Genomic DNA, 22598 nt, shown 5'->3' on the forward strand with positions numbered 1-22598 from the left:
AATAACTCATGGTACAATGTTTGCATACCATCAACTGAAAGCATTTTTAAAGGATAAATTGGAAAACAGATTGAGATTACCTGAAGGAAGCAACTTTGAATATGTGATTACAGATACAATGATAATTAAAAGATTTATAATGAACATGTACATTAAGATGCAAGATAAGGAAAATGATGAAATAAGCTATAAACCTAAACAAAAGTGGGAAAAGGATTAAAGATAAAAAATGAAGCATGGAAAAGTTATGTTCTGGAACTATGAAGAATGTAATAAACACAAGGTTATGCATGATACAGTATAATTGGTTACACGCCTCAAAAGTTAAAAGAATGGGATCTAACATTATCAGATAGATGTTTTCGCTGTAAGAAGGAAATGGGAACAACAGTACATGCAATTTGGGCATGTGAGAAAGTGATACGTTTTGGGAAGATCTAAATCAGATATTAAATAAAATCACAAAAAAATCCAGAGACCTTTCTTCTAAGTAATATAAGAAGTAAGGAATTAGGCCTCAAATTGGATAAAGTGCAAAAAATATTTTTTTTATCAGAAGTTGCTCAAGTGGCTTTATTATACATTATTAAAAAAAAGGAAGAACAACAAAAGTTTAACATGTGATTTTAAAAGCAAGTACGAGCATTAGAAACCATGTCAAAAGTTAGCTGGGACAAAAGCAAGGTCAGGCTCAGGTACAGTCCACAAGTTAGAGCCTATCATTTTCTAGCAGGGTGTGGACCATTGTCTCAATTAGAACCCATGGACCTTGAGTTGCTCATCCTTAACAATGCCAACCTGCAACAGGAAATTGCAGATGTTCTTGCGCTGGTCTCCTTGAAGTTGAATCACCTCACCGTATTCGGGATGCTCAATCACAGTACCATTGCAGGCAAATTGTTCTTTGAAGTGTTTGACAAGCTTCTTTTTGTCATACTCATCTGCAATGCCTTGGACAGTGGTGAGGCTTTTCCAACAATTCTTCTGTTGGATCCTTATGTGTATGTAGTCCCTAGTCCCAGAAGGGAGGAGATCTTCGCCCTTAAGTGCATCAGCAAAGGGATCGAAGCTCAGCAGGTGGACATGCACTGTCGCGGTGGGTTTACATGCGGGAGCGTCAAGTGAACTCCTACCGCAAAAAAGATTTATTATGATAGCCTTAGCAGTAGCAAAAAAATGTATAATGTCAACTTGGAAAATGGAAGAGAGCCTGAGAATACAGCAATGGTACATGGAAATGAATAAATGTATCCCATTGGAAAAAATAACATATAATTTAAAAAATAAAGTCACATTATTTGAACAAATTTGGGAACCATACATGGAACAGAACAGAGAGGGCTTGCCTCTGACCTCCATCCCCTAAAATGATAAGAAGACAAAATGACTTGATCCAGTGTGTAAAAGTAGATGACACATTTTTCTTGTTTATTTTTCATTGTGTAATGACATTTTTTAATGGTTTTGTTGTATTGTATATGTTGAATATTTATTGGTTTTGGAGAGGGGAGGGAGGGTATGAGAAACGTTTGTATATATTTTGATTGATATGATTCACAGTGTGAAAAATAAAAAAATATTTCTAAAAAATTATGGAAAGGGATAGATCGGGTCTGAGGTTAAAGGTCTTCGAGTGGGGGAAGGTCAGATTTGGAAAAATGAGAAGGGATTTGCAGAGAGTTGTGTGGGCTGATCTTTTTTCCAGATAGGATGTAGAGGAAAATAGGAGGGTTTTTTAAGGTGAAATTTTGATTATGTTCCAGTCCGGCTGAAAGGCAAGACTAAAAGTTCAAGGGAACCGTGGTTTTCTAGAATAATTAGGAAGTTGGTTCAGGATAAGAGGGAGCCCTATGCTAAATATAAGAAACAAAAGATTAATAAGATGTATGATCGTTACTTAGATTGCAGAAAGAACCTTAAGAGGGAAATTAGAAAGGCAAAAAGAAGGTATGAGATGTCCATAGCTAATAAGGTGAAAGTGAATCCTAAGGGTTTTTACAGATCCGTGAACAGTAAAAGGATAGAGTAGGTCCACTGGAAAATGGAAACAGTGGACTATGTGAGGAACCGTATGAGATGGGGGAGATATTGAACGTTTTTTTTTGTCTGTATTCACGAGGGAAAGGGACATTGGTGAGGCAAATGGCTTAGTTATGAAAAGGATAGGGAATAGTAAAGAGAGGGCTTTAGAGCTTCTAGGGTCAATAAAGGTGGATGTCTCCTGGTTCTGATGGGATTTTTCCCAGGACGTTAAGGGAGGTCAGGGAGCAAATAGCGGAGGCTCTGACAGTGATTTTTCAACAATCACTGGAGGAGGGTGTGGTGCCGCGGAAATGGAGGGTTGCAAATGTAGTTCCGTTGTTTTAAAAAGGAACAAGGTGCAGGCCAAGTAATTATTGGCCAGTAAGTTCAACTTCGGTTGGTGGGGGGGTGGGGGAGTTATGAAAGGTATTCTTAGAGATAGTATATACAAATATCTGGATAGGCAGGGATAGATCAGGGGCAAATCATGTTTGACAAAAAGTGGATGAAGGTAGGGCTGTTGACGTTGTGGCAGTACGCCATTAGGCAGGCGAACCCACCCTGCTTGTCACGCACGCAGCGGGGTAGCTGTCCAAAATGATGCCATCGGGGGTTTCCTCCCAACCTCGGCACCGAGCTCAGAAGCCTGCGCTTGGGACCCACGTGATGCCCCGGTGACGTTGGGCACCCCCCCCCCCAGCATGGTTCTCAGCCAGGTCTGGGCTGGGAGTATAAGGCTGGCAATAAATCATTCTTTGCTCACTGAACTCAACCCGTCTGGTTGTGCGATCCTTCAGTTAGCAGTGTAGCCGCCGCTGCAATTGGTGAACCCAACATGAACAACCTTTCGATCAACGCTATAGTCATCAAGCTTCCTGACTTCTGGGTTCAGGAGCCGGAGACCTTGTTCAGCCACGCAGAGGCTTAGTTTCACCTCTGCCAGATTTTATCGGATTTAACCAAGTTTTACCATGTGGTCGCCGCCCTGGACCCTGCCACCGCCAAACGAGTGCTGCACCTTGTTCAGCACCCACCCATGGAAGGTAAGTATGGGACCATCAAGTGGGTGTTCACCGGCTCCCTCAGCCTCTTCAGTCGCCAGTGTGTCGCACGGATGCCGCGCCTTGACGCCTTGGGGGACAGAACTCCAATCAAGTTGATGGACGAGATGCTTGAGCTCATGGGTGATCACACCAACTGCCTACTCTTCAAGCGCATCTTACTCAACCATCTGCCTGAAGACATCCGGCCGTTACTGTCTCAGGAGAGCTTCATCGGTCCTAGGAAGGTCGCTCAAAAGGCCCAGGAGCTATGGCTGGAACGATTCCCGGAGGGTTCAGCAGTCCAGCAGGTTACGAGTCATGGGCATGACCACACCAAGCCTTCCTCTAGCGTTGTGGTGGAACACCCGGCCCCTGGAGGGGCCTTAAAGAGCATAGCCAGAAGCAAGTCATCCACTTCAGGCCTCTGCTTCTTCCACCAGCGCTGGGGAGCCAAGGCTTGGAAATGTCGTCAGCCCTGATCGTTTCAGGGAAATGAGGAGGCCGGCCGCTGTTAATGGCTGCGGCAGCTGGCCAATAAAGCAGCCTTCTCTACCTGCGGGATTCAGTCAGTGGGCGACGCTTCCTCGTTGATCCCTGATCAGCGTCATCCCGGACACAGCCATCGAGTCCCAGAACCAGCCTCGAGGACCTCCCCTCTGTGCAGCCAATTTGATGGAGATCCGAACGTATGGAGACAAGACCATCCACTTCCAGATCGGCCAGCAGAAGTTCTCGTGGAGGTTCACCGTTTCGTCCTTTCCAATCGCCATCCTGGGTGTCGACTTCCTCCTCGCCCACTGACTCCTGGTCAACATTCGAAGTAGGCGACTGGTACCTTGCAATCCATTTGCCTCAACACCTCCCGCACAGAGCAGCCGCAGATGGCCACGGTCAGCACGCCCAAGGACGAGTTACAGCGTATCCTGGATGATTTCCCATGCTCTCTCAAGCCGCAGTTCTCCGCCGCCTCACCACGCCATGGGGTGTTTCGTTACATCCCCACCCAAGGCCCACCAGTCCACGCCAAAGCATGCCAGCTCCCACCGGATAAGCTCCAGATAGCGAAGGAAGAGTTCTCGCATCTGCAGGAGCTGGGGATCATTCGACGCTCCGACAGTCCTTGGGCCTCACCACTCCACCTGGTCCCGAAAGCCTCCAGCGGCTGATGCCCCTGCGAAGATTATCGACGATGCAACAGTACCTGACCGTTACCCAATCCCACACATCCAGGACTTTATGGCCAACCTGCATGGCGTAAGGGTATTCTCCAGTGTCGACCTGGTGCGCGGGTATCACCAAATCCCGGTGCACCCTGAGGACATACCCAAAATGGCCATCATCACCCCATTCGGCTTGTTCGAGTTCTACGCATGCCGTTCGGGCTCAAGAACGCCGCCCAGACCTTCCAGCGCCTTATGGACACAGTGGGCAGGGATTTGAATTTCGTATTCATTTACCTGGACAACATCCTCGTCGCCAGCAGAGAACGGGCACAACACATGTCTTCTCCCGACTGGCCAACTTTGGCCTAATGATCAATCCAGCCAAGTGCCAGTTCGGGAAAGGGTCCATGCAGTTCCTAGGCCATACCATCACAGCCAAAGGAGCCACACCTGCCGCTACGAAGGTCGTTGCAATCAGGGAGTTCCCACGCCCAGACAACCTCAAAGGGCTGCAGGAGTTCGCGGGTATGGTCAATTTCTATAACCGCTTCATTCCAGGCACTGCGCGGATCATGCAGCCGCTCTTCGCCCTCATTGCGGCCAAAGACAAGACACTTGCCTGGACTCCAGAGGCCATCAGGGCATTCGAAGCCATGAAAGATGCCCTCACGAAGGCTAGCCTCCTTGTCCACCCATGCACCAACCTGCATATGGCGCTCTCTGTTGATGGCTCTGCCACAGCCGTCAGCGCTGTCCTGGAGCATCAGGTGAACGGACAATGGAAACCATTGGTATTCTTTTGCCGACTTCTTCGCCCACCAGAGCGTAAGTATAGCGCTTTTGATCATGAGTTGCTGGGCATGTACCTGGCGGTGCGTCATTTCCGCTATTTCTTGGAGGGGAGGCCTTTCACCATTTTTACCGACCACAAACCCCTCTCTCAGGCGCTTGCTATGGCAAGAGATCTTTGATCGGCCCGCCAACAGTGTCACCTCTACTTCATGTCGGAGTTCACCACTGACATTCGGCACAAGGCGGGGAAAGACAACGTGGTCACCAACGCACTCTCACGACCGGCCATTCGCGTGCTGACATCCGGCCTTGACTTCGACCAGCTCGCCCGGGACGAGAAGTCCAACAAGGAGACGCGGGCCTTCAGTTCCAGGACCTCCCGACTCCTCGCTGTCCTGTGGCACAGGTAAGTCTTCCACCATATCCATGACCTTTCCCACCCTTCCATCAGGTCCACGGTCTGTATGATGGCAGAACGTTTCGTCTGGCACGGACTTCGGAAGCAGATTGCGGACTGGGCCAGAACCTGCACCCATTGCCAACTTTCCAAGGTACACAGGCACACCAGAGCGCCCGTACAAGATTTCAAACATGTCCAGGAATGGTTCAGCCACATACATGTGGACATCGTCGGACCCTTACCCATTTCCAGAGGTAACCGTTACCTTTTCACAGTGGTAGACCAGACCACTCGTTGGCCTGAGGCGATCCCGATGCCAGATGCCTCCACGGACGCTCCCGAGTGCTTTTGAACGGTTGGGTTGTCCGGTTCGGCGTCCCAAACCACCTCACCAGTGATCGGGGTACCCAGTTCACCTCTGCGCTCTGGGCACAGCTCGCCAACAGGCTGGAGATCAAGCTACATCACATCACTGCCTATCACCCACAGGCCAATGGGCTAGTCGACCGATTGCACCGCCACCTTAAGTCGGCACTTATGGCCCGCCTCACCGGCGCCGACTGGGTGCACATGCTGCCTTGGGTGATCCTGGGTATCTGCTCGACACCCAAAGAAGAGCTACAGGCGTCATCAGCTGCGCTGGTCTACAGTGCACCGCTAGCCCTACCCGGTGAGTTCATCAACGCAGCTCACCAACCCCCAGCAATCACTCTACTTCCCCGCCTCCAGGCCCAGTTGGACTCCTTTTCACCCCCACCACCGCCCAGACACGGCACACAGGCCTCTTACGCCCCCAGTGAGCTGTACTCCACAGAGTACATTTTTATCAGGTGGGGCCTGTCCACAGCACCTCTACAAAGACCATACGAAGGGCCGTACGAAGTCGTCCAGCGTTCAGGATCCACTTTCACACTGGACATCGGTGGTAAGAGGGAACAGTTTATGGTGGACAGGTTAAAGCCAGCCCACCTCAACCCCACTGAACCAGTAGTTGTGGTCCAACCCAAGAAGCGAGGCCACCCGGCAAAAAAGGACTGGCACCAGTTCTGGGGGTGGGGGGTGGGGGCTGTGTGGCAGTATGCCATTAGCCAGGCAAACCAGCCCCGCTTGTCACGCATACGGCGGGGAAGCCGGCCAAAATGGCGCCATCAGGGGTTTCCTACCAACCTCGGCATCATGCTCAGAAGCCCGTGCTTGGCGACCCACATGACGCCCCGGTGATGTCGGGGTCCCCCAGTGCGGTTCTCAGCCAGGGAGTATAAGACCAGCCAGGCAGCCTGCAATAAATCAGTTTTTGCTCACTGAACTCAACCCGTCTGGTTGTGCGATCCTTCAGTTAGCAGTGTAGCCACTGCTACAACGTGATCTATTTGGATTTTATAAGGCTTTCGATAAGGTTCCGCATGTAAGGTTAGTAAGGAAGGTTTATTAGGGATTAATAGGGAGGTAGTGAGATGGGTTCAGAGGTGGCTGGAAGATAGACAGCAGAGAGTCATAGTGGACAACTGTCTGCCTGTAAAAAGTGATGTGTCTCAGGGATCGGTGCTGGGTCCCCTGTTGTTTATCATTTATATTAATGATTTGGAGGAGGGGATGGTTAACTGGGTAAGCTTAACTGGGTAAGCAAATATGCAGACGATACGAAGATAGGGGGAGTGGTGGATCAGATGAGGGGAGAATTAAATGCCTCTTGAATGGGGAGGGGTAGCTTTCATATGTCATTCTGGTTGAGAAGCCACAGGCAGCTGATTGGCTTTTAAACACATCCTGCTGCACTTGGTTCTAGTCTGGGACGGAGGTGAGAGAAGTTAATGTTTTTTTAATGTAATTGTAGACGTACAGCACGGTATCAGGCCATTTCAGCCCAGGAGCCCATGCCACCCAATTAACCTATGGCGTAGGAAAGACGGGGGGAACGTACAAACTCCTTACAGACAGCGTGGGATACGAACCCCAGTCCCAATCGCTGGTGCAGTAACTAACTGCTACACCATCTGTGCCTCCCTGCCACAAACACACAGGTCAATGAGTGGTTATGTTCAGGGACATTTACACTGTTGTGTGCGATCATAGAACATTTCAGTGCAATACAGGCCCTTCGGCCTTTGATGTTGTGCCGACCTATATATTCCTTCCCAAAAAAAAAACTAAACCCTCCCTACCTCATAACCCTCTATTTTTCCTTCATCCAGGTGCCAGTATAAGAGTCTTTTAAATGCTTCTATGTTTCAGCCCCCACCACCACCCCTGGCCAGGCATTCCAGGCACCCACAACTCTCTGTGTAAAAATAAACCCCGATGTCTCCCCTAAACTTCCCTCCCTTCATTTTGTACAGATGTCCCTGGTGTGTGCTATTCTTGCCCTGGGAAACAGGTGCTGCCTGTTCACCCTATCTATGCCTCTATTGTCATCCTTCTTCGCTCCAGTCCAGACAGCATCCTGGTAAATCTCCGCAACACCCTCTCCATAGCTTCTTATAATGAGATGATCTGAACTCAACACAGTGCTCACCAGAGATTTGTAGAGTTGCAACATGATCTCATGGCTCCGAACTCAATCCCCCGACTAATGAAGCCTTCTTTGCTATCCTATCAACCTGCACGGTAATCTTCAGAGGTGTATGGATTTGGATCCCAAGGTTCCTCTGTTCTTCCTCACTGTTAACCCTGTACTCAGCCTTCTGGTTTGTCCTTCCAAAGTGCATCACCTCACACTTAGCGGATTGTACGCCATCTGCCATGTTTCTGCCCAACTCTGCATCCTATCTATATCCTCCTGTAATCTTCGACAACCTTCAACTTCATCCACAACTCCTCCAACCTTTATGTCATCCACAAAGTTACTGACCCATCCTTCCACCTCTTCATCCAGGTCATTTATAAAAATCACAAAGATGAGGGGTCCCAGAACAGATCCCTGCAGCCCCTCCACTAGTCACCAACCTCCAGGCAGATACTTTCCTTCCACTTCTACTCTGCCTTCTGGTTTGTCCTTCCAAAATGCATCACCTCACACTTAGCAGATTGTACTCCATCTGCCATGTTTCTGCCCAACTCTGCATCCTATCTATATCCTCCTGTAACCTTCGACAACCTTAAACTTCATCCACAACTCCTCCAACCTTCATGTCATCCACAAAGTTACTGACCCATCTTTCCTCCTCTTCATCCAGGTCATTTATAAAAATCACAAAGATGAGGGGTCCCAGAACAGATCCCTGCAGCCCCTCCACTAGTCACCAACCTCCAGGCAGATACTTTCCTTCCACTTCTACTCTGTTTTCTTCCTGAAAGCCAATTTTTTATCCACATGGCCAAGGTTCCACTGATCCTGTGCCTCATGACTTTCTGGATGAGTCTCTTGAGGGGGACCTTGTCAAAAGCTTTGTTAAAATCCATGTAGACTACGTCTACCACCCTCCCTTCATCGATTTCTTTTGTTACCTCCTCAGAAACTCAATTAGACTCGTGAGGCACAACCTTCCCTTCATAAAGCCACATTGACTATCCTTGAGTAGGCGGTACTTCTCCAAATGCTCATAGATTCTATCCTTAAGAACCCTCTCCATTAGTTTACACACCACTGACGTAAAACTCACCATCTATAATTCCCAGAATTCTCCCTATTACCTTTTTTAAACAAGGGGACTACATTTGCCGTTCTTCAATCCTCCAGCACCTCTCCTGTGGCCAAAAAGGATTCAAAGCTCATCGCTCCTGCCCCAGCTATCTCTTCCCTCACTTCCCACAGCAGCGGGGACATCAATCCTGATGATTTGAAGAAGATCCAACACTTTCTCTTCCTTAATCTCCACATTGGCCTGTTCTATTCTGGTCTTACCCCGATCAAGGTCCTTTACAGTGTTCTGTGACGTGTTACACAAATATGTGTCATATAGTAATCATGTCAGTGAACAAGGAGAAGTGGTTGAGATTCTTCCTGGATTTCTCTTGTTAAGAACAGTGCATTTCAGAAACGGCTTGGACTGATGAGTGTGATGTCTTCCACACAGGGCCCCCCTGATCTCACCACGGAAGCGCAGGCATGAAGAAGATGAGAGGCAAACCATTCCCAATGTCTTACAGGGGGAGGTTGCGCGGCTAAACCCAAAATTCCTGGTGAATTTGGACCCCTCCCATTGCAGTAACAATGGAACTGTCCATCTGATCTGCAAGTTGGGTGAGTTGTTTTCGCAAAGCTTGGTGTTAATGCTGGGAGGCTGGTTGGTCACCTGGTGCAGAGAGGGGTGAGACCTGACAAGGAGGCCAAGGGCCTTCTGGGCTGGTTGGGTAGAGTTGTGATAGGCGATGAATTCTTGAACTAACGTTGATGTGACCTTTTCCATCAGATGATAAGAGTCTCCCCAGTGTCCCCCCACTGCAGCTCCGAGTTCCAGCTGACTACCCAGACCAGAGCCCTCAGTGGACAGATGACTCCCAGCAGTACGGTGAGTTCACAGCAAGAGGGAGTGTGTGTTTGTGTATCTCTTAACAAAATTTGACTGGACAGGGAGAGAGGGGTGTATTTGCATGAATACTTGAAGGAGCAAATGTTAGACATTCAGAATCCTTGCCCGATTTCAGTGAGGCATGGAGTAAAATCTCAAGTTTATTGTCACTTTGCATGGTTTGCTTAATGAGTTGTCCAGGAAGTCAACTCCAACATGCATACAACGTACAGAGAAGACCAAATATATATCACAGTGAAAATCTGAATTCAAGGTTTCTTTATTAATACAGTAAATATGTACTAATACATTAAAAATATAACATGAGATACTTTAACTGAGCACAGAGCAAGGGCAAGAGTGAGATTGTTACTGTAGGGTTCATTCAGGAACCTGATGGCTGCAGGAAGAAACTGAACTGTTGGTGTATGATTTTGCACTTTGAACTTTCTGCTTGATGGGAGAAAGGAGAAAAGAGTGTGTCCATGAGGTGATAGGTCCTTTGAATAGCCTCTTTCAGGTGGCCAGAATACCCCAACTAAAATACCTGAATGCAGCTAATGGGAGGCTACCTGAAAGCGGAAAACCCTGACCTGAGGAGTACTTACCCATCTCCTCCTCAGGTAGGTGTATTCTCCGCTTCCAAGAGCTCACTGAAAGCTGGCGGGACTACGGCCACAAACGACAGGAGCCAGTGTTTGCTCCGCAGCGCCTCTCCCCGCTGCGGACTTTTCAGGTGCCAGAACAGCGCTGCCACCTGAATGTTGCTTCACACACACCCGCAGCCAGCTCTGGAACAGCATTCTCCCAGCTATTCCACCTGAAAGTGGCTGTTGTTGGCTGGCTCTCTGGGCCAGCACGAAGTGTAAATAGGGCTGAAGGGAGGGAGCTTTGTCTGATGATCTGAGCTGCATTTGCCCCTTTCTGCTCATCTTAGGTAGAGAGGCCCTAAACACACTGGTACGTCCAGCTAGGATTCATTTGTTAAAGAACACGGTGAACTTTCATGGCCTTCTAATGAAATAGAGGGGTTCATGTGCTTTTTTGACCAAACCCAAGGATGTTGTGGTGCGTATAGTTAAACCCCTGGTATCCAGCACTGATGGGGATTGGTAAATGCCGGATAAGTGAATTTTACACTTACTTGAAACTGTGTGTTGCAGGATTGGCAAACTGATGGTGAGGTGTGCCAATTTTAAACTTTCGTATTTTTTACCTCTTTATTTTCCAAGATTATTTTGCCGGTTACTTGAGGCTGCAGGTTGCATGAATTCTGGATAACAGGGGTTTTACTGTATTTAATAAAGCAGTGCTTGGAGCTCGGCTGAAGTGTTAGCCTTATTTCTGGCCCTCACAACATGGAACATTTCAAACCATGGCTTCGTGGGAAGGAAACTAGAAGTGAGAGATTTCAATTATCTGTCAACACTGGAGAGGTCGCAGTTATTCTTGGATGGTTAGAAGGAACTGTTCAAATTCATGACATTTATTTGGTATAGACATAGGAGCAGAAATCGACCATTCAGCCCATCAAGTTTACCCTGTCATATAATCTCTTGGTGCCTGCCACATTGACCACCGCCAGTGGGCTGATAATCGCCTCCAACCGTGCATCTTGGCGTCTCACAGTTTGGCGGGCAGCAACCTCCTTTGAAGAAGACCGCAGAGCCCACCTCACTGACAAAAGACAAAGGAGGAAAAACCCAACACCCAACCCCAACCAACCAATTTTCCCTTGCAACCACTGCAACTGTGCCTGCCTGTCCCGCATCGGACTTGTCAGTCACCAACGAGCCTGCAGCAGACGTGGACATAGCCCTCCATAAATCTTCGTCCACGAAACCAAGCCAAAGAAAGAAAGAAAAGAATCATGAGCTGATCCATTTCCCCACTCAGCCCCACTGCCCGGCCTTCTCCTTTGATACCCTGACTAATCAAGAATCTATCAATCTCCGCCTAGAGTCAATATCTCAGAGGATCTGTTCTGGACCCAACACACCAATGACATCGTGAAGAAAGCCCGTCAGCATCTCTACTTCCTCAGGAGTTTGCAGAGGTTTGGAATGACACCAGAAACCCTGGGACATTTCTACAGAGGTGCGGTGGAAAAAGTGGTGACAGGCTACATCACGTACTTGTATGGGGACACAAATAAACCTGAGCCCTCCAAAAGGTAATGAATGCAGCCCAGAACATCACAGGAAAAACCCTCCCCACTATTGAAAACATTTATGGGGAATGCTGCTGTCAGAGAGCAGCAGTAATTACCAAGGATCCACACCACCCAGCACTGCTGCCATCCCACTTTACCATTTTGTTCGTATACTTTGCTGAGGGGGGCAAGCCCAAAACGTCGGTTGTGTATCTTTATCTTTGCTACATAAAGGACACTGTTTGACCTGCTGAGTTTCTCCAGGGATGTGCTTTTACTTCAACTACAGTGTCTGTAGACTTTCGAGTTTTACTTAAATTCAAAGTGGATTAAGTGACAGCCAAGTATGATGTGTTCAGTCAACTAGTTGGCAAATGCACAAGGACAGCCAATTTCTAGCAGAGTAAATCTAATCAGGAGGCATTAGGGTAACCGCGGGAGGCACTGATTCTTCATCAGACCAGGGGGAGGAGGAGGAGCGGCAGCGTCGGACCAAGTGGCGGGGGGGGGGCACAATAACTCATTTGGGAGGGGGAGGCATGAATGCCCCCCATGACACCAATCCTGATTTCTAGCATATGTCAAACTGACTCAAGAATAGATCAGTTAACATTTTATTCTTACCCAGCAGCAATGAAACATGCATGCGGAAGTAAATAGACTATAAATGCTAGAGAAACTTAGCAGGTCAAACAGTGAACTGTATATACGAAAGATAAAGGGACAGAACTAACATTTCAGGCATGAGACCATCATCAAGGCATAGACAAAATGCAGGCCACTGCCCAAACAGAACAGTTGGGGGGGGGGGGGGGTGAGGAGCACAGACCCGCAGGAAGGAGGTAAAATGTGGATACGGGAGGGAGGGCACACCAGCAAACAGGACGAGGAGGAGGGATGGCTCTGTGAATGGAGGGAGATGGGGGTGGAGAGGAAGGGGAAGACAATAGCGGAATTGATTCCGAAATAAAACTGAAATCCTGCAAAATAATGTTTACCCCAATTCTTATTTCATTTAAATAAAATTCTATTGTAATAATATTATCATTTTCACGCTGATTTAATTGAGTACAGTATGAAATTCTAGATAATCCAACATGTCCCTTACCAGGAAATATCCATAATTGATTTGTCAAATAATCCATGGATCACCACCAGGGGGCGCTTCAGGCAAGTCAGCTGTGGAAACAAAGCAACGGATGAACATGCAGCATGCTTCTGTTTGACTACAAGATGGTCTTTCTTTCAATTAAACGGACTATTTAAAACAACGGCAAAGCAAATCAAAGCCAAATGCCCAAAGGAAATCATTTGCAATTGAAGGTAAGATTATAAAGAGTGCATTAAAGTTCTTGGGAGACACAATCTTGGAGGTTCTTCCCTGGACCCAACACGCCAATGGCATCGTGAAGAAAGCCCATCAGCGCCTCTACTTCCTCAGGAGTTTGTGGAGGTTCAATATGATACCAGAAACACTAGAAAATTTCGACTGTGCTGTGCTGACCAGCTGCATCATGGTCTTGTATAGAGACACCAGTACGCCTGAACGTAATGCCCTCCAAAAGATTGTGGACGTAGCCCAGGACATCACAGGCAAAACCTTTCCCACTATCGAGGACATCGACAGGGAGCGCTGCCATCGGAGAGCAGCAGCAATCATCAAGGACCCGCACCACCCAGAACATGCTCTGTTCTCACTGCTGCCGTCAGGAAAGAGGTATCGGTGCCACAAAACTCACACCCCCAGGTTCAGGAACAGCTACTACCCCTCCCCCATCAGACTCCTCAACAACAAACTCAATCAGGGGCTTATTTAAGGACTCTGACTTCTGCACTTTATTGATTTTTTTTGTTCTCTCTGCAGGGCACAGTCAGTTTGTTTACATTCGTTATCTGAAACACTTCTGCCTATCGTGTTTCCCACAGTTGTTTATTTCTTTACATGCATACGCTGTGAAGTTTTTTTTGCACTACCAATAATTCTGCCTTGCCCGCCGGAAAAAGAATCTCAGGGTTGTATGTAATGCAACACATGCATCACATTGAGTCACCATACGATGAGATTTAAGATTGCATGTGCAATCTCCATGTGCCGTCCAGCACTGAGCTCAGGACTAAAGGGATTAATGGATTTCATGTGCATGAAAGCACAGACCTAATCCAGGCCATTTCCCTTTTACTGGAAGGTAGCTCGCCAGAGTTACCCTGCATTCCTCAACACAGCCCAACGTCACCTGTATTCATTTGTGAAGGTTGTGCCTTAAATATAGGAAATCTTCCAAAAGTACCTCATGGGAGTTCAGCAAACACTTTATCACCAAACCACATGCAATAACATTAGAATCGATTACAAAATGCTTGTTCATTGAGGGCTAAGGAAAGAAACGTCAGAGCTTGAGTCCTACACTCCACAGGGATCAGAATCAGACTTTATTGTCACAACATCAGCATTATTGTGTGTAACAGGTGCAAAAGTTGCTATAAATTACTCTTCTGTAAATACACTACTTAGAGAAATAAATAAATTAGTACAAAAGAATAGAAATAAAAGGAGGTGTTGTCTGTGGTTCATTGTCCATTCGAAAACCTGAGGGTTTTTGTAACGTTGAGTGTGTGTCTTCAGACTCCTGTACAACCTTCAGAGTGAAGCGTGCATGGCCTGGGTGGTGGGGGGTCCTTCAGGATAGAGGCTGCTTATGAGACGCCGCTTCTTGTAAACGTCCTTGATGGAGTGAAGACTGGTGCTATGACGAGGCTGGCCACGTCCACAACCCTCTGTGGCCTTTTCCTGTCCTGTGCATTGGCCCCTCCATACACTGGTAGCCACAAGGAATGTGACTTTTTGCAGCACGCTGCACTATCCGGGTTTTGGGCCACGGGCTTGATTTGCTCTGAACTCGAGATTCAGAGAAGAGTGAGGGACTCTCTTGCCCTCTCCAGTACTTATCCCTTATTCACCATCACAACAAACATTAACTGGCCTGTTTTGTGCATGCGATGTCTGATGAAGCACAATTGACAGAGCTAGGGCTTTTCTCTTTGGGACAAAGGATGAGAGGGGGAGACAGCCGTTCTCAATAGGGGATGAATTCTCCCACTCCCTTCCCAGGAGCCACGGCACATATAATGTGGGCCACAGGTGGAGGTCATAAAATGTTTTTTATGTAGTCAGTAGGAGAGAAGTAGGGAAGAAACCAAGTAAACTCGACTGCTTCACAGGGAAGGGGACCCGTAAACTTTGAGCAGAGTCTGAATGGGATGTAGGGTGTGAATGGCCGGTGTATAAGATTGTGAAAGATTTGATAAGGTGCACAGCCGGCACCTTTTTCCTCAGGAGACAATAGCAAATACCAGAGGACAACTGTTGAAGTGGGGGAGGAAATTTTGGGGGAGAAATCAGGGGTCAGTTTTTTACACTGAGAGTAGTGGGTGCCTGGAATACCTTGCCGGGGGGGGGTGGGGGGTGATGGTGGAGGCTGGTACAATAGGGACATTCAAAGGACTCTTTTTGACAGGCACATGGACACAAGAAAAATAGAGGGTCTGAGTGGGAGGTAGGAAGGTTTTAGATTGTTGTGGAGCAGGTTTACATAGAGCAGCACATCATGGGGTGAAGGGCCTATAGTGTGTGTTGTTGTGTCATAGTTGACATTGGGTAATACATCCACTTAATTATATCTGATGTACTTTGAAACTTATTTGAGTGATGTACCAGGTGGCGATGTCACTGCTGCTGGCATGGGTCACTGTGCAGACCAGTTACTGGACTCAAAACCCTTCTTTCACAGCTGAGAACAGTCACATCAGTCACTGTTCCCTCACCCTGCCCGGCACTTCTGCTGTTCCCTTGCACTGACCCCTGGTGGATCCAGTGAAGGGTTAATGTCATAATGTGTGGGAGTGTGACCTGCAGCACTGACCCCTGGTGGATCCAGTGAAGGGTTAATGTCATAATGTGTGGGAGTGTGACCTGCAGCACTGGCCCCTGGTGGATCCAGCGAAGGGTTAATGTCACAATGGGAGACCTGCAGCTCTGGCCCCTGATGTATGCGGCAAAGGGTTAATGTTGCTGTGAGTGGGGATGTGAACTGCAGCACTGGCCCCTGGTGGATCCAGCAAATGGTTAATGTTGCGGTAGGAGACCTGCAGCACTGGCCCCTGGTGGATCCAGCAAACGGTTAATGTTGCGGTAGGAGACCTGCAGCACTGGCCCCTGGTGGATCCAGCAAAGGGTTAATGTCACTGTGGGAGACTTGCAGCACTGCAGACCTCTCCCAGCCTGCACCGTTACACCACTTACCGCCTTTCTGTTCCCTTGCAGAAGCCAACCCATTCCTGCAGCTGGTTCACCGTGCAATGACATCCAAACTTCTGCAGCTTCCAGACAAACACTCAGTCACTGCCCTCCTCAACACCTGGGCACAGAGTGTGAAGCAGGCCTGCCTGTCTGCAGCGTGAGCGCCTTCCCCACCTGCATCCCTTCTCCAACAAGCAAGCAGCCTCCTCATGGAATTGCCAGGAAACCAGACCTCTTGAGAAGGACTCTCACCATCGAGCTCACTTCCTGATCACCTTGGAATATACACGACCTTCCCATTGCCTCTTCTGAACGTAAACATGCTCGACAAGAATGTAACACCTTCCTTTCAATCCTTGTTTCTCTTTCAGATGTTTATTGCTCATTCCCCAACAGATTTTTGTACCCCTTACGTTACTTGGATAAGCGCGGTTTTAATAATGTATCAGTGGAGTAAATGGTTTTCCACAGAACTGTGACTCATTTTGTTTGCACGAGGATTCACATCTGCAGCAGAACCAAACAGAGTCAGCTTTCCGTGATTCCAGGCCCCACTGAGAGTAACGCCCAGCATTGTTCTGGGGATTACCGTCAAATTCACAGGGGAGCACAGTTAGAGCCAGGCGCTGTCCAAAAGGAGTTTGCATGTTCTCACCGTGTCTGCCCCAGTTTCCTCCCACCCTTCCAAAATGTACGGGGGTTGTAAGTTAATTCGGTGTAATTGGGTGACATGGGCCAGAAGGGCCTGTTACCCTGCTAAATGTGTTATTTTATAATAAACTGCCTATAAAAGGAGTTAATGCTGGAATGTCAGTGGGTGGGGCAGCACAAGGAGGAAGAGGGGGGTCAGGCATTTCTAATCATTGCCTCTCGTCCTGAAGAAGTCATTGAACTAAAGCAGTTTCCCTCGCCCATCTGACCCACTGAGGGGTTCCAGCAGCTGATTTTCATTTGAGATTTTCAACATTTCCAGTTTTAAATGTTTACATTGATCTGCTCAAATGCATGAAGTTACCATTTAATTTGAAAGAATTCTTCAGCCATCCTGCAGCCAACATCACGAGAAACAGATAACGTGGCCCTTGTGGGAACTGATGGCAAAGTGCTGCTTATCACCAGGCGCCCTGCATGTGGTGTAGGACATCACGGAACATAGAGGGCCCCTCACATCCCTTCCCCCTCTCCGCCATCTCCCAGGCTCGAATACTTTGGGCTTGAGCCCCCTCCCCCTCCCTGCCATCTGTAGGGTTCGGACACCTTTGGCTTGGTCCCCCTCCCTGCCATCTCCAGGGCTCGGACACCTTTGGCTTGTGCCCCCTCCCTGCCATCTCCAAGGCTCGACACCTTTGGCTTGAGCATCCTGCCCATGCGACGGGAAGGATGGTCAGCATCTCCACTCTGGACTGGGGGCGAAGGTCTGACTGATGGTCTCTGTTGGAGGAGGAAGTCTCCAGCTCAGGTCACGTGTAAAATAACAGCTTGGGACTGCCACCCAAGAAGCAGCAGTGAAGGGGAAGGGGCGGAGAAGATACTTGTTGGGGAGACAAACCACATTTTAAAAATGTTTTTTTAGTTTAAACATTGCCCTCAAAGCTCAATGTGCCCCACTCAGGTTGAGAATGCTGATTGCAAACTCATTATTGTAGGTCACGGTCATGCTTGTGCAGTATGGTACAGAGAGGTCCCTCAGAGATGATGGACTGACTCATGACCACATGGACTGTTATGTCCATCATTTTGTCTTCACTCTGGGCCAACTCGACATTGCCGTCTTTTGCTCCTCCTGATGGCTACGCTGTCTTCCCTTCCTGGGCAGTTCCGAGGTTCATGCAGTCTCCAAGTCCAGACACTTCCTCCTCGGTGGTGTTCTCCTTCATAGACAACAATTTGGCCTGGGGTCAACTCACACGCTGTGTTATCCGGTTCTGAAATGCATGTGATCCCAAAGTCACAAGGACCGACGGGACTCAGTGACTCACAGGAGGCACATCAGATGGGGGGAGGAGATGAAGCTGAGAGGAGATCCAGGCTACAATTGAGGTGAGTGCTGGTGAGTTTTGGGTGAATTTAAGAGGAGCGTAACCTAAGAACCAGGAGCAGGAGTCGACCATTCGGCCTGTCGAGCCTGCCCCACCATTCAATGAGATCATGGCTGATCTGATGATCTGATCTCCACCCACCTGCCTTTTCCCCATATCCTTTAATTCCCCTACTATGTAAAAATCTGTCCAGCCTTGTGTTAAATATCTTCACTGAGGTCATCTCCACTGTTTCAATGGGCAGTAAATTCCACAGATTCACCTCCCTCTAGGGAAAGCAGCTCCTCCTCATCTCTGTCCTAAATCTACTACCCTGAATCATGAGGCAATCTTCCCTCATTCTGGTCTCCCCCACAACTTACCTACCTTTATCTGCGCCTTTCATAATTTTATACATTTCTATAAGATGCTGTCTCATTCTAAATTCCAGTGAGTACAGCCCCAGACAACGCCATAATTTGAGCTCTCATCCCTGGAATCAACCTGGTGAACCTCCTCTGCACCATCTCCAAATATCCTTCTTCAAGTTAGGAGACCAGAACTGCACCATCTCCAAAGATCTTCAAGTTAGGAGACCAGAACTGCATCTAGTTTCTCCAGATGTGGTCTCACCAGGACCTTGTTCAGTTGCAGCAGGACCTCCCTGCTCCGTAATTCCAACCCTTCCAGCAGTGAAAGCCAACGTTCCATTTGCCTTCCTGATCGCCGGCTGCACCTGCAAACCAACCTTTTGTGATTCATGCGGAAGCCCTCCCAAGTCCTGCACATCAGCATGCTGCAATCACTTGCCATGTCAATAATAATCTGATCTTCTATTCTTCCTTCCAAACTGGACCACCTCACATTGACTAATATGGTGCTCCATCTTGCCCACTCACATAAGCAGTCTACTTTTATCTGCAGCCTCTCACAATTTGCGTTTCCACTCAATTTAGCATCATCAACAACTTTAGATATGTTACGTTCTGTCCCTTCAGGAGGGAGGTGGTCCTGTGGGGCAACCAGGTTGTCTTGTCTGGCCAAGAGGAACCCAAGAGGTGTGCGAGCAACATGATGGTTCTGATTAATCCAGTCGCGCTTTATCCAACAAGTCCTTCGTCAGGGCAGGTGAGGTGTGGCCCATGCTGAGCTCCCTTGTGCAATGGGCCAGTGTTCCTGGTGGTGACGTGTGCCAGATGTGCACCCAGCTGTAGATCCTGGCAGACAGCCGGGCAGCACTGGAGCTGCATGCGAGTTCACTTTGGAGTATCTGCAACGTGGATTACACATTGCACGAGGTGTTCGCGCCACAGTTTGGGGGCTCCGAGGACTGATAGGGAGTGACCGACAGGCAGAGCGGTGGCATGAAGGTGGTACAGGGATCCCCTGCGGGCAACTCCCTCCAACACAGATGTATCGCTGCGGACGTTGCTGGGGGAGGCGGTTCATCGGGAAAAGGCCGCAGTGACAATGGTCATTGTGGGTGGGTCTGCACAGGAGGGCAGGAGCAAGAGTGGGGGGGGGGGGTTCTGTAGTAAGGAGAATAGACAGGAGTCTCTGTGGCCACAAACAAGGCTCCCAGTTGGTACGTTGCCTCCCAGGTGCAAGGGTCAGGGGTGTCTCGGAGAGGCTGAGTGGGGGGGGGGGGAGTGGAGGTGAAAAGCCAGTTGTCAGAGTGTGCAGAGGCATCAACATTACAGGTAAAAACTGGTATGGGGTCCTACAGGCTCCATTTGGAGAGCTTAAAAGGTTTTCGCCCCGTCCAACAGGTGAGTCAGAGTGGGAATAGTGGAATAATTAGGATGAAAATGTGGTGTAGGGGGAGAGTTTCAGGTTCAAAGAACATTTCAGCCCGTGATGTAAACCCATTGGGACCGGACAAGATATACCCCAGCTAGCTGTGGGAAAGGAGGGAAGAGATAACTTGGGCCCTGGCAATGATCTTTGCATCCTTGGCCACAGGGGAGGTGCCAGAGGTTTGGAGATAGGCAAATGTGGTCTCAGTGTCTAAAAAGAGGTAACAGAGAATCCTGGGAATTAAAGACGGGTGAGTCTGATGTCAGTGGAGGGCAGACTAATGGAGAAGGTTCTTAAGGATAGGATCTATGAGCATTTGGAGAAGTCCAGTCTACTCAAGGATAGTCACCCTGGCTTTATGAAGGGAAGGTCGTGTCTCATGAGTCTAATTAAGTTCTGTGAGGAGGTAACAAAAGACATGGAAGAGGTTAGGGTGGTAGATGTGGATTTTAGTGAGGCTTTGACAAGGTTCCCCCATGAGAGGCTTGTTCAGAAAGTTATGAGGCACGAGTTCCGTGGAACCTTGGCTGCTTGGATTCAGAATTGCCTTGCCTGCAGAAAGCAGAGAGTAGTGGTGGACAGAAAGTATCTGCCTGGAAGTCAAAGACTAATGGAGATTTGCAATGATCTGTTCTGGGGCCCCTGCTCTTTATAAATGACCTGGACGAGGATGTAGGGGGATGGGTCAGTAAGTTTGCGGATAACAAGAAGGTTCGATGAGTTGGGGATAGTGTTGAAGGTAGTTGTAGATAGCTAGGATGCAGTGTTGGGCAAAAAGGTGGCAGATGAAGTGGCAAATTTCTACAAAGGTGTGGTGGAAAGTGTGCTGACCAGCTGCATCACGGTCTGGTATGGGGACACCAATACCCCTGAGCGTAAAGCCCTGCAAAAGATAGTGGACACAGCCCAGAACATCTACTGGGAATGCTGCCATCGGAGAGCAGCAATTACCAAGGATCTACACCACCCAGCACATGCCCTGTCCTCGCTGCCGCTGCCATCAGGAAAGAAGTATCAGTGCCATAAGACTTGCACCACCAGGTGCAGGAACAGCTGCTACCCCTCCACCTCAACAATAAACTCAATCAGGGACTCATTTAAGGACTCTGACTTGGGGACTTAATTGATTTTTAAAAATTCTCTCTGTTGCAGTTTGTTTACATTTGTTATTTGTTTACAGTTATTTGTTTACATGTTTACGCTGTGTACAGATTTTTTTGCACTACCAATTAGTGGTAATTCTGCCTGGCCCGCAGTAAAGGAATCTCAGGGCTGTACATGATGTCATGTATGTTCTCTGACAATAAACCTGAAATCTGAATCTGAGATGGAGTTCAATCTGGATAAGTGTGAAGGAATGAATTTTAGAAGGTCAAACCAGAAGACAGAAGACAGGGTTAGTCAATGTGGAAGGACAGAAGGATGTTGGGGTCCAAACCCATACATCTCTCAGGGTCGCCACAAAGGTTGATAGGATAGTTAAAAAGGCTTATCGGATGTGGACTTTTGTTAGACAGGTGAATAAGTTCAAGCGTCATGAGGTAATGATGCAGCTCTACAAATCTCTGGTGAGACCACATTTAAAGTCTTAAAGTTACTGGATCTGAAGTGCTCCCCAATGCACACCTCCATCATCTGCCCTATTTCATTCCCCAACAGTAGATCTAATACAGCCCCTTCTCTAGTGGGTACCTCAACATTCTGCTGCTGCAAAAAAAAACTATCCTGCACATATTTAACAAAGTCTAATCCTGGTCACCTCATTACAGGAAGGATGTGGAAGCTCTGGAGAGGGGGGCAGAGGAGATTTACCAGGATGTTGCCTGGATTGGGAAATCAGTCTTAAGTGGCAAGATTAGCAGAGCTGGGACTTTTCTCTTTGGAACAACGAAGGATGAGAGGAGACTTGATAGAGGTCAACAACATAATGAGAGTCGTAGATAAGGGAGACAGTCACCACCTCCTTCCCCAGGGCACATGCTGCAAATACGGGAGGACATCTGGACAAAGTGAAGGAAGGGAGGTTTAGGAGAGACATTGGGGGGTGGGAATTTTTTCACACAGAGAGTTGTGGGGGCTTGGAATGCCTGGCCAGGGTTGGTGGTGGAGGCTGGAACATTGGAATCTTGGACATGGATGGAAGAAAGAGTGTAATGAGGTAGGGATGGGGTTTTGTGATATAAATAGGGCCTGTACTTTGTAGTAGTACTCAATAAATTCCACAACAATCTAACCCTTCAGTCTCACACATACAACCTCTTCTCATCATCCATTCTTACAGCCTTTCTATGAGTTTTTTAAATGTCTTTTTGGACCAGCCTCCCTCACCCCTCCAGTCACGGATTCCAGGCCCCCAACTCTGTATAACCAGCCATTCTCACCCCTCCCGGTCACAGATTCCAGGCCCCCACCTCTCTATGTAAAACCAGCCTATCTCACCCCTCCCGGTCACAGATTCCAGGCCTC

The 22598-nt window shown here is 48.2% G+C and overlaps 1 protein-coding gene and 1 pseudogene across 5 annotated transcripts in view; one reads left to right on the plus strand and one right to left on the minus strand.

Annotated features, from left to right (window-relative positions):
* med15 (mediator complex subunit 15) overlaps positions 1-16790 on the plus strand; it is a 204863-nt gene extending 188073 nt beyond the window's left edge. For 4 of the 5 annotated variants that reach the window (XM_069933769.1, XM_069933768.1, XM_069933771.1 and 1 more), the window contains 3 exons: positions 9434-9600; positions 9770-9868; positions 16342-16790. In XM_069933769.1, coding sequence (XP_069789870.1) covers positions 9434-9600; positions 9770-9868; positions 16342-16478 — 403 coding nt within the window. In that variant the 3' untranslated portion in view covers positions 16479-16790. Of the gene's footprint in view, positions 1-9433; positions 9601-9769; positions 9869-16341 lie in introns of those variants that run through there. The other variant, XM_069933772.1, reaches the window with a different exon arrangement.
* On the minus strand, positions 609-2565 carry LOC138760241 (eukaryotic translation initiation factor 1b pseudogene; annotated as a pseudogene).
* Positions 16791-22598: the final 5808 nt, after the last annotated feature.

Source organism: Narcine bancroftii, chromosome 4, assembly GCF_036971445.1.
Source record: "Narcine bancroftii isolate sNarBan1 chromosome 4, sNarBan1.hap1, whole genome shotgun sequence".
Classification (NCBI taxonomy): Eukaryota; Metazoa; Chordata; class Chondrichthyes; order Torpediniformes; family Narcinidae; genus Narcine; species Narcine bancroftii.